This window comes from Temnothorax curvispinosus, unplaced genomic scaffold (genome assembly GCF_003070985.1).
Source record: "Temnothorax curvispinosus isolate PA1 unplaced genomic scaffold, ASM307098v1 QBEX01001787.1, whole genome shotgun sequence".
NCBI lineage: Eukaryota > Metazoa > Arthropoda > Insecta > Hymenoptera > Formicidae > Temnothorax > Temnothorax curvispinosus.
Genome location: NW_020211567.1, coordinates 236,969 through 250,102, shown reverse-complemented (window position 1 = coordinate 250,102; position 13,134 = coordinate 236,969). Strand labels below are relative to the sequence as shown.

At 40.6% G+C, this 13,134-nt stretch overlaps 1 protein-coding gene across 1 annotated transcript in view; it reads right to left on the bottom strand.

Annotated features, from left to right (window-relative positions):
• Nucleotides 1–6,217, bottom strand: part of LOC112468568 (homeobox protein unc-4 homolog) — a 44,809-nt gene extending 38,592 nt beyond the window's left edge. Inside the window, exon 1 of the mRNA XM_025037802.1 lies at nt 4,661–6,217. Within this exon, the coding sequence (XP_024893570.1) occupies nt 4,661–5,033 (373 nt within the window). The 5' untranslated portion in view covers nt 5,034–6,217. The remainder of the gene's footprint in view (nt 1–4,660) is intronic.
• Nucleotides 6,218–13,134: the final 6,917 nt, after the last annotated feature.

The following is a 13,134-nucleotide window of genomic DNA, read 5'->3' as shown; positions in this document are numbered from 1 at the left end:
GGCGAGAAGGGCGCGGGTCTACTGTCTTCAAACAATTCTTTTCCCGGAAGGAATAGTTCCGACAAGAATCAGTTTAATCGTTCAATTTAAAGGAATAAAATGACCCTAATGGTATCGTTGATGTTACACACCGATAGTCACACAAATATGCGTTATTGAATGAAAACGATTAATTTGAAAATGATACGCCAACTATACATTTTGATTTGTTAATTCAATCTCATCTCTCATCCGTGAGAAACCTATCGAGGTGCAAACAGCTATGTTTTAAAGAGGCGTCATTTTGCAGACGGAAAACACAATTCCGAACACCTGTTACGATGTACCGGCATGTACGCCGCTTAAAGCGGCAATTAAAATACAATAATTCCAGACCTAATATCACTGATGTATAACGTAAGTTATGATTCATAAATACTTCATGCGTTGAGAGATCATAATCGAGAAACTACTAATGTGACTAATGTTTATGTATAACTCCTTTTTTGCCTTGGTTCAACACGTCCGTAAGGTGCGTCTGTCTATTTTAGCTATGTCTTGTAACGACATGATCTATCCGCGATTGTTAGATGCAGATTGTTAGATACACAACTTGATAAGAGAGGCGGAATGAAACAAAAGTATATCCGTAAATTCATATCTCTCAAATTTTTCACGTGTGATATGAAAGTTATATTCTCGGCGCAAATAAGACTCTCTGAAAGGTCATTAAGCAGATATTGAAACGCTATAAAGGCTCAACGCTCGTGCACGTTCCCTGCCTGATTTGGATCGCGTTAACTTGGACTCAAACAAGTTGAGATATACAATAGAAATAAGAGCGAGCAGGCGCGGCGCGAACTCAAGATTAATCGACGAGTCTGTAAGTTGGAAATCCGCGAATGTGTAGATAAATGCGGGATGAGAAATGAGCAACTCTTATGCGTAAGACATGATAAGCTTTATCGGAAAATTACATAAACCAATTGATTAGCAAAGATTAAATAAGTGAAACAAATGGAAATGAAGAAAGATAAAGAGATACCTAAACACAGTCACGCATAATTTACAGGACATAATTTAATTCCGAATTTCGTCAGATGATTAATTGAGATTAACTCTAGCAAGCCACACTTATTTTCGAGTTCCTTTATTCACACTTCGGTCTGTAAGACCGCTCCACTTTGTCGCTTTGTTTTGTTCTAATTAATATTTTTAAGCTTGTATAATGTAGGAATGAAAAATATAAAGTCTGGGTAAGATGTTTATGATAATATCAAGTCAAGAAAATTAATTTGAGTTTAAACATGGAAATGGTGAAAACTAGAAAACCGAAAAACGTTTAGCGGTCCACTGGACTGGAATGTAGCGAGCCTAGGGTTAATGTTTACTCGATGTTTACTACCTGGTGCTCGTTTTAGCTCGTTCTCCCTTTAAGTACGTAATTTTTGGATTATTCCTTCATTTTCTACATGAAAAGGGACTCAAGCTCCAATATTTTTGTAAAGGAAAAAGCCATCAATTCGCTAAAGAATGCATTAGAGAAAGGAAAATCAAAACCATCGGATGTAAAGCGTCATACAGAATCTGTAAAACAACTACAGGATGTCTCGCATTCGCATGTCACTGACACCAGTTCAATCGTCGATGGCGATATCGCTATCAGGTTAACACGTAAAGCGACACGTTTTAATCCAGTCGATCTAGCCCCCGACGTCTGAATCTTAATTCACGACGACGGGATCGCGCGGCATGTGGCGGCTTTGCGAGCCGACGGGACGCAATTTCGCGGCGATGCTAAGCGCTCCCGGCTTAACGATCGCGCTAACGTCGAAAAAGTTTAACGATCGTGTGTAGAGGCGTACGCACGCGAGTCCACCACGAGCATTCCGCCGCCGAGCTAATTATGTAAACGAGAATTTCGCGAAGCTAGGGGAACGGAGAGGAAGAAGGGGCGATTCGCGATCCCTTACACAAGCGGCCTATCTCTCGACGACATCGATCGGGATAAAATCGCGATGCATATACATTGCGAGCGTTTCATTAAGAATCGGTGTAATTAAATGTCCAAGTATAATGCCCTCGATTGGGAGCGGAACGCGAAGTGAAGCACGGCGAACGATGCGATTTCGCTCACCGAGTTCGCGTCGATTTGGCGCTCAACCTAATTCTCATTTCGAAGAGCCAAATTTATTCCAAAATCGAAAAAGAGAAAAATGTAGAAGTTATCAAAAAGTTGCTTCTAAATGACTATGGGCGTTTCAGAAATTTGTGCAAAAGTTTTTGTGTGTGAACTAACCGGAGAAACTTAGCCACTAACAAGTATGACTTTAGATTTACAACAGATAATTTTCTAAGAATTCTGAAAGCGTTTTATCTTAGGTATCTTAGGTACTCCCTCAATTGTTTGAGTTCGCTAACTTCTAGCGAACAGTCCAACACATTTTATGCAAAATTTTATTGAATAACGGTTTTCTGATATAGGTAAATAGGATTTTCTTATCTAAGTGAACGAGGACATAAATTATATTCCTCAGAAAATTGCATGGGGATATAAGAATATCTTAGATTATAAATATTTCTATAAATTTAAAGCTTGTTTGATGCTGTAAAAACATTTTATATTGCGAATCATTCAATGCAATTTTTAAGCGGTATAATCGAATATCTTGGTTATGTTTAATTAAATTAAATTTCTGAGTTATTCGACATCTTATTTGCAAGTGAAAAATAGAGTACACGATTTCTTTTAGCGCCAATGATATTTTCCATCGTAGAGAAAATGTACGAGCAATCGCGAAATCGTTAGGCGAATCTGGTTCAGTTTCACATAAAGGAAAGGCATTAAATGCGAAAATAAACTTGGCTCATGCTACGACGTGACGCCATAAAGGACGTTCGGTGGACGACGTTCGATCAGAGCATGGACTCGCAATTACGCGCGTTCCAGCCGTTGCCAATAAAACTATTTATCATGGCGGAGAGGATGGGAGCTTTCATAAATCCCGAAATAACCGGCGGGTCGATCTGATACACGCTCGCGTGCACGGCTGACGTTCATGAACGAAATGCTTCTCCTCGACGTAGAAATCATTATGCAATTATAACGAATCTAACCGCTGCATACTTTTGCGGAACCGGCGAAACCGCCAAGTGTGTTATCCGACGCGGCATGCCGTTGAAGAACAACTACGAAAATTACCGAAGAAGAACGGCGGTCTGATAATAAGCAGGATTTTTCTCATACAAGCAAATGAAGACGTAACGTATATTCGTTAGAAAATTGTACGAGGGTATAAAAATATCGTAGATCCTAAATGTTTTTACATCCATGAAGTCTTTCTATACAAATTTAAAACTTGTTCTACACTTAAAAAAGATTTACACTGTATAATTTATTGCAATTTTTTATCGAATATCTTGATAATTAAATTAAATTAATATTTGTGTAAATACTCACATGCTCTAAGTTGAAATCACCATAATAAAATCTTTCATTTTCTATATTGATAAAAAAATTTTACACTAAACATTCACTTAGTACAATTTCTTAAGCGATGTAGTTGATAATTAAGTTTAATTGAATTAAATTTTTGTGAAGACTTAATTGTTGAAATCTTAATACAATTTTTTGTTATCTATTAATACTCTCATTTCTCTCTTGAACGAAATATTTTTCAGAATTTGCATTTTATTCAACTGCCCAGAATTTTTTTATTTTAATACCGTGCAACTTATAGTAATTATATATGTTAATATTTCTACTATAAGATAATGCCCATTTTTTATGTATACTTCACATGTGATATTAGCAGAGATTGGAGAATTTTGTAGAAGAAAACACATTAGACACGAATGTTATTTTAATTATACGATACCTTGCGTTATACCAATTTGAACTTTCGTTCATCAAAGAACCGGCAATATTCACGCAAATTCGCGGTAGCGCGCGATAAATTCACAGCGGCGGAAACAATCGAAAGCCAAAGGTAGGCGAATTAAGTGGCGCTCCCTTCGAAGCATAAACAAGTGTATAGGGACGTGAATGGGATCACGTAAAAAACAGATTTCCACCCTCGGCAACGCGGACGTTCTCGCGCACGAAACACGATTTCAGACGGGCGGTCGCCAGGAAGGGCGGGAAAAGGGGATAGGGACTAACGTCGTAAGCGATCCCAGGGGCTCGTCAGGAACGATCTTATGATTGACCGCGTTACGCCACTCCCTGAAGACCGTTTTTCAAAAGCTATTTCGGAAATACCGCCGCCATCAACGCACTTCAACGAGCGATCATGGAGAAATACTCTAAACTAGATTACTAAACTAGAGAGAGAAAGAGAGAGAGATTCCAAGGAGCATAATCTGTTAATATTGTAATTATGAATCTTTCGTAACAAAAATTTTTTCAGAGAAAAAGAAATTATATTCGTCCTTTATAAAAGTAAAGCAAGCTCGCGTTTAAGAGCCCTTGGCCGAAAGTTGAAACATCTTTTAGATGTGATTAGTTTGTGTTGTCTTATAAAAAATGTTTATAAAGAAAGAGTGATATATTTTTTAAAAATAATTGCAATCCGAGTATTTTTGGAAAGAAGCTAGATTATGTTAAATTTACTTAATATTAATTTTAAGCTGTTTGACTCCGTGCAATCTTATAGATTTTAACACTTAGATTTTTACTCACCTTTCTTTTCGTCCTCTTCCTCTCCATGATCAGTCGCATGATGCAGATGATGTACACTAGGATGATGCCCAGTGATCGCCGGTACCAGGGAATGATTGCTCAACGTTGGATGCGGATGATGCGGATGATGATGACTGAGGAATCTGACCGCTGCGGCAGCGGCCTGATGCTGTGCCTGCATGCTCTGCTGGACCTGGCTCTGCACCTGACCCAGAACCGGATGATGCGGCGGCCATCCTGTCAAGTGGAATGGAAACACAGGCGTCGTTCTTTGAAACAATCTGGTAGGGGCCAGTAAGGATCCTCCGGAGGCGCTGGAGCCGCTGCCGGGGGGCAACGGAAAGGACAGACCGCCTCCAGGTTCCAAGACCATCTTCGGTACCAACTCGCCGGCGCTCGTCTCTCCCTCGGAGAGCGATCAGTGCGCTCGCATCAATCCTCAGGATCAACGAAGCCCCGATCACCACAAAAGAGGAAGAGTCACTTAATCACTGGTACACTGGAATCATGTGTCTGTCAAGAATGCAGGGGATATCTGATACCGTTAGACGTTTCCAGTCAACGCAAATTTACGTTTTCCATTTCAGGCCCTTCGAAGCATGATCATTGACACATCATCCATGGACTATCATTGCCTATAAGTCACGCGTTTGTGATGATCATTAAGACGCTCACGAAAATTCTGATCTCGCCGTCTCAAATAGGTCTTTGTATCTTCCATTCTAAGTCTTTTAGGTCATTACCTAGATCCATCCCGAGCGTTGATCTTCTTGGAAAGCAGTGATCTTAAAGAACAGTCATCCAAAACAATGATTCAACGGTTCGAGATTTTTATATTTTGCTTCCTAATTGCAATATTTTATTTTACATATTCTTCATGTTTTTTCGTTTTCGCTTTCAAGATCTATAGATCAATTCTGTAGTTCAAAGTGCAGATAACAGTGTTACACATATTTCTTAAATTTTTTTATGCACTAAGTTGCCTGTCAAATAGGTGACTGGTAGAACTCCACCAGCCGTCGGCCAGCTTAACGACGTTGTCACAGCTTCTAAACGACCTTTCTAACTAAATTCAATCAGTATCACAAATTAGGCTATAATATATCGATCATACATCCACGATTGATGACTCCAAGTGTCGATTTCACCATGTATGAATATATAAACAGTCCTTCACTTGCTAAGCTCGTCGATTGAAGACTGACGATCTTCCACGAGAACAACGTCTTTCCAAAAATCCATCATAGAGTCTTTGATCTGTGACGTCACTGGCAGTCTCACAATTCACGGGAGTGTTTCTTCTCGGTGTACTCCAAAATTCTGTGCACGTTGGGATTAAATCACCGAATTATATTTTGCGACACTTTCCCGGCCACGACACGTCACCGGAGGAACTTCCGGGTCCTCGCGGCACACGAATACGTGCGCGTGACAGGCGGGTCTCCGGGATTTCCTTGGTAGCAAGGACCTGCTAGTGTTAAGACCACTACGGCATGAGCCAACGGCACAATACTATCTGCTCAGAGGCTCGAGTCAACGACTCCCCTCTGTCCGCGAAACTGAAACTGGTTTCAGGATCCGCCCAGAGGCGCCCGATTGGCCGAGCCCACGGCGGGCTCGTGGGTTATACGGAATGTCGGGCCAATGCGGGCGCGAGAATTATATGGACGGCGCCGCCCGCCGGACGCTTTTTTCGTCCTGGAATTGAATCGACGCCTGCTTGCGGCGCCTGGTGGGGGCGAATCAATTGGTGGCTGCCCTGAAACAGGCCGCAAGATGGCTCCTCCCTTCCCACAGCCGCTGCGAGATACCCTTGCCGATCTCATCTGAGGCGCCTCGGATTCGAACCGAGTTGGATTCGTCGTAATGGACAGGCAAAATATATATCAGTGAATTTGTGCGGTTGTTTATTGCTCAACATTGTTGTTTTGCCTTTGTCCATTTTCTTCTTCCAAATGAAAGTTTTCGAGGGGGAAATTTAACTCTTTGAGGCTGGCAGACGCAATTTAAGTTTTATGTGTGCAATTTAAAGATCGCGTTCAATTTTATTAGTACGAGACGTACGATAAAATAATTTAACGTTAGAATTATTGTGCACGATTGAAACTTGAAGGAGTAATTTAATTTATGCCAACAGATATTTCTGTGTACTTTCTTAATTTCAATAAATTTCTGAATTACCAGGATCTTGAAATTCTCAATCTCTGATATTACGGAATGATATTCCATATGGAATATCTTATTGATAAAATTAATGAAATAGGAAACCCTCCTCGGGTCTCGAGTGGACGGACGAGCTTGCGAGGAAGAGAGAGGAAGACCCCCATGATCACGCACCACCACTCCTGCGGCAATCCCCCACTCCGAGAGCTTCTTCCGCCCCTCCAACCCCCGAGGGCGCGATCCTCTTTTAATAAAAGGAGCTCGGAGGCGTTAAGTAATTACATCTATTCTCTGCTGGGGAGGAAATTACCTGCGCCGGATCGGTGTGGGAAAAATTGGGAAATTAAAATTAACCCCCACCCCGGCTTGAGCCCAGCGCGCGCTTGCTCGACCGTTCTGCCCCCTTTCTCGGATTGCGCGCTCGACCGGAACACTTCGTTCTCGAATTTAGGAGGAGCCGGCGGCCATTACCGCTTACGTAATCTTTTTTTGCACAGTGACGGCGGCAGCTTGTTAGCGAAGTTATTTAGCACGCGATTTCGCCCCCCCCCCTCCCCGTTCGTCGACGAGAGCCGAGAGAGAGCCAGCACTCATCTATCATCTCTGAATATTGTTGCCAGAGTAACACTGATAAAGGACAATACTTCAACGCTCATTGTTTTATATCTAAATAAAATTAGATTATTGTTCTAATTTCAGCAATTTATTTCTAGTCGAACATAATTTGCACTATTAAAATCTGTTATAGCATGCCGTGTATGTTGATATATTGTTTAAAATGCATTTGTCGAACAATCTATATATGCATTATAAAATCATCTTGCAGTTTTATTTAATTTTCTCTCTCTAATAAGAGAAATCTAAATCTTGACGAGATAATTCCGCGATTTTTATAGAAATAAATCTTAATTCTTCTTTCCTACAGAATCATCTGTATAATAAAGATCTTAAATTAATTTATTAGATTCTTTTGTACATATTATCGACATTCTCGATATTTTCCTACAACTATATAATTGGAAAATATAATATAATATTAATATAATATTTTATAACGATGATTAAATTCATTAACAATATTCAAATTGCTTACGAAATGCACAAGTTTTCATTTAAGAATGTAATTAACGTTTCAAGAATTAACTTTTCAGTGCGCGAGTAATTAAATTACTTATCGATTGACAATGAGAAATCGCGAAGTTGATCATGTTAGCGAAGGAAAAGAAGAGGGGCTGAAAGGGGTGAAGTGGAGCCATGAAAAATTGATCGAGCACGATATCTCACGTTTAGGTGCATCTTGGTGAAGGAACCAGAACACGCGCGGGTCATACATCAAATACCCGGAGGATCCGCGTGCGCGCGCGCACACGCGACCGTGCTTTAATATAAAACTTAAATAACGACACATACAAGAGGGCGAAGGCGTCATGACGAAAATGGCGAATAATCTTATGAATAAGTTCTTCGTCCGGTTCAACCACAAATATCAAAGTCGCATGAGAAATGAACGCGAGTTACTATGTTTTTTCTAAAATTTACATTCTTAACAGATAAAATCTTAGAAAAGCTGATACAATTTTTTAACTTATAATTTTTTATATTCATATTATACATTTTATTTAAATAAAGGTATTTTAAGCCTAAATAAATAACGGCTTTAAATTAAATATTATTAAATATTTAACAATAAATATTAATAAATATTAATAAATATATATAAATATATTAAATATGTTATTAAATATTTATTAAATTATTAAAATTTTAATTTCATATTTACTTCATTAATAAAGTATAATTTTATTTTCGTGATCCTAGCGATTATCGCTGCCGTACAAATTGGATCTTTTGGGGTAAATTCTGTTTTTGCTTTTTGTACAACGCGGATTGCCATGACGACACCTCGTATCGTTTTATCGTTGATTAGAGAGAAAGAGAGAGAGAGAGAGAGAGAGCAATCGAAAGAGAAAGAAAGAAATCAAGAGAGAAAGTTCGTCTTTAATCAAGGTCAAATCCTCATTTGGCACGTCCTCGCTCGCGCCATCAAATATAATCACCAGAAAGCGCACCATCTTTTTTCCCTCCTCTTGCTTTGGGACTCCACTCCCCTTCTCCTTGCTTCACAGAAACCAGCAGCACCCTTTTCTCCCTTCCTTCAGACTCGTTCTCGCTCTCTCGAATTGAATTTCTCTCCGGCAGAGAGGAGAGGGTGAGAAGACGAAGGAGAAGGTTGCCTTGGCAACGACAGAGGGTTTCTCGATGTGGTTGCCGGGGCAACCTGCAACCAGCGACCCCTAAATATGCGCCCGGAACCGCAGAGAAGAAAGGAGGGGTTGGAGGAAAAGTGAGAAAGAGGGGCATTTAATAATCGAGTTAAATAAAAGCTTTTCCAAAAAGAAATAAAGACAGGACTTGAACCCGAGCAAGACGTAACGAAAGATGTGCTTGTAACTTGCACTTTGGAAGATGAAGATAATAAACACTAACCACTTGTTGTACATCGATTACATATAATTTACATTCAAAACGATATTATAAAGTATGTGAAATTTGATTTACCATATTATATATATATATAAATGTATTCTATCAGATTATTTTCTCCATTTATGCATACAGACGTTCAGATCTAATTTGATTTTGATACAAATAATGAGAGTAATAATAGCATAATAATAATAACAATAATTTATCTTTATATAAAATCCACATTTCTGTTTCGTACTTAGTACGTAATTAACTAAAAATTCGATTTTGATATTAAAAATATATCAAATTCAGAACACTTGATAAAGTCTTATATAGCAATTAGTAAAGCACGAATAATTTTCCGGAGGTACACGCGTAATTCAGAGGAGTTAAATTCAAGGCGACGCGCTATTACGTAAAAGTCACCTTTTGCCGGAAATTAGGCTGACGCTCGTCTCGGGAGACCCAGGCGTACATAATGCGGACGCGGGAAGGACGAGCGAAGAGGAAAGCGGCGAGTTCCTAATTTACACAGCCGCCGCATCCTCGAAGCCCTTTCCGGCCCAGACGGAACTTTGCCGGCGATTAAAACGCTTTAGTAATTAACTGGGTCTCCTCACCTTCCGCGAGTAGCAGTTACCGCCGCCACGCCAGTAGCACTCCGAAACTCCGCGTCTTCTTCTTCCCTCCCTTCTCCACCACATCGCTTGTTTGCATTATTTAACTCTCCGCTGCAGCAGCAGTGGTACTTCATAGCGAATAATTGTCGACGGAGAATGTAAATCGACGTGCCGAAAAAACATACATGCATAAAATATGTCGAAAGACACGTGCGTAAAAAGCGTGCATAATCGCGCGTTTGCAGTTTAATAATAAAAAGAAGAGCACAAGCGAGGTACCGTCGACCAGATTAAATGGAAATATTTAGAGATTATCAATCGCGCGAGGATCAACTTGAATTCTGATAGAACTGAACATCTGAATAGGTATGCGAGGGGGAAAAAATTTGATGGAATAAATTTATGTAAAGTAAATGCTATCTACTGGCCCATCAAAAAAAAAAAACATAATAAACGATCTCGTTTAATTTCATTTCGTTTTTCTTCGAGATCGATGCCGTCTTACCGTCCGCCGCTTAAAATCTAGCGCGTTTTCAAGCGCTGTAAACAGTGCACGTCAGCTTCATCTCCATCTAATCCTGTTTGGTGCGTCCATCGATAAACGCCAGCCCTTCTCTTTACCTCCCTCCGGCGCGAGACACCCTCCCTCTCTCTCTCTCTTCTCCCCCTCACCCCATCGCGCCCTCCCTTCACTTTTCCCGCTTTTCGCACGCGCACACTTGCTCGGTCGCCGAGCTCTCGGCGGAGTGGAGTTGCGCGATAAAGTCTCAAAGTAATTAGCTCGATGTTTACACAGTTTAACGTTTCCCTCGTATCTTCGGCTTTACTCCTACGCGCAGCATCTCAATTAACTTACGGCGCACTTAATTAGCCGGGCCAGCACGCCGCGGCTCGCAAAGCACTTTCGAATCGGTCTTGTCGATCGCCCTTTCCCGGCAGCGACGCGACGGCCCAGGCGTTGCTCCGCTTTTATCATTCGCGCTCTCCCAGCGGGTCGCGAAATTGCGCACTCCATATATTGTTCTGAATGGCTGTCTCTCGGAAGAACGTTGTTATATCGTCGGCCTAATTAATCAATCAATTAATCTTGCTATTTCAGAACGCGAATCTTTACAGGAGACTTACATTTATTCCAATTTTATATTTATCGCTAGAGTTAAATCAATTTTTGTTTGATTTATGTTGAATTTAATTTGACCATGTAAGGTTTTTAGACATCAAATGGAATCATAATGTAGTGATGACTAAAGAATCGCAAACTTATTGTTGTATCATATTATACTCGTTCGACGTGAACGTCTGGCAAACCTGCGATACGGCAAATGTCGGCAAATGTCGGCTTCGACGTCGACAAATTGAAATTGTTATCGACATCCGGCGGCCGACTCTTCGCTCATTTAACGTTGCGTAATCTCGATGATATTTCTGGGATCAATGGATCAAGTCAGCTCCATCGACCTTACGAATTGAAATTTCTCAATGCAACGCTCCTCCCGACGCGACCCCGCGCTACATCGAATGACGTCCGCGCGAGGCTTTATCGCCTCTCGTGATTGCGGCCGTCGATTTTCTTCCGCCGCACGGCAAAAAGAGACTGGGGTGGATGAGTTGGACGATATCGAGGTTTTTACCCTGCGATTGATTCTCGTTTCACTTGTGTAAAAAGCCATGGATTTTAGAAACATTTTACTGCGAAAGATAATGAACTGAACTTCTTTTCGGTCTTGATCATTATACCAACTTACTATTCTATTACAAGTAATAATTTAAATAATTTTACTCTATTCCTAATTTTCAAATGCAATACAGATGAAGAAGAAATTGCAATCCAGAATAGAATTATTTATTTAAAATGTATAAACGGAAGAATGTGTCACACGAAATAAATGCGTGAATATTTCCTTTGATTATTCAAGTCTATTATAGTAATGGTAATTAAATCTATCATCCAATTCTCAGGACCCGAGGATCTTGGAGTTGCGCGAATTCTCTCCTTGGAATTTATTTAGTGAAGAGACTGGCGCGCGCTAAATAAATTCCCATAAACCGGTGCGCGGTGCTGGCCCTCCGTTCCTGGCGGAGCGCATATATATATATACGTACTCGCTGCTTGAGTATTCGCGGCACGAGAACCTGGCAGCGGTACGTCATTCGCTCTGTCGCTAATCAGAACTAACCGCCGACGCGTGACCCGCATCTTCATCCTCTATCGGCGAAACAAAGAGAAAGAAGCTGCGCGCGAGACAAGAGAGAGAAAGAGAGGAATCGCGGCCATCTTCGCATCTCCGCTCCATCGGCATCGCCCCCGTTTTATGAGCACTTCCTGCCAGACTTGTTATATCGGGGCGAAGTATCGGTATCAATATCGGAAGGAAATATAAATGCCTCCAACTGATAATATTATCAAGAGGGCACGTGTATACGCAAGATCTCTCCCACACTAAATTCACTCTCTTTTGCCTGAGAATTCCGAGTTGATTTTTGCTTTACAAACGTATGACAACCGAAAACTTTATAAACAATCTACAATGGACTTTTTCAAAATTATATGCTTACCAGATACAAATAATTAATTTCAAGCTTGATACATATAACTTTAGTTAAGCTTAGTTACTCAAATATAAGCAAAATTTAAAAAACGATAAATAGTAACTTCCTCCACAACTTTTTGAAAAAATATAACAAACAAAAATTAAAGAAAAAAAAGCTTTTTAAAAAGAAAATTGCTAAAAGTAAAACGCGAGCAAAGAACATATTTCCAAATGTTACTCAAATATAAAAAAAACCGTTTTACGAACCGATATTATATCTCGAGGGCTGACTTTTCGCAATGCCTCTTAAAAGTCGAGCAAAATATAGAGAGCTTGGTGCGGAAGCGGTCCAAGCGAATTCCCTTAAATCACTAGGCGGATGGTCGGCCCTCTCGCCGACTCCGGGAGTGTCTCTCTCTCTCTCTCTCTCTCTCTTCTCCTTCGAGTTCTCGAATCGTCCTTATCGAGCGGTCGATCTACGGACCCGGCACCTCGGTGCCGTACCGTTTTCCTCGAGTCGAAGCTGGTTGGACGCGCACGAACACGCGGGGCGCTGGATAATACAGTCGTCAGTTGATTTATGGGTTAATAGTTAACCGGCCGTAAATAATGCTAATCACACTCTTATTATACGTTCCGTCGCGCCGCGGCCGAGAATGTTTTGTCCGGGCCCGTTTCAAAACGGCCGTAA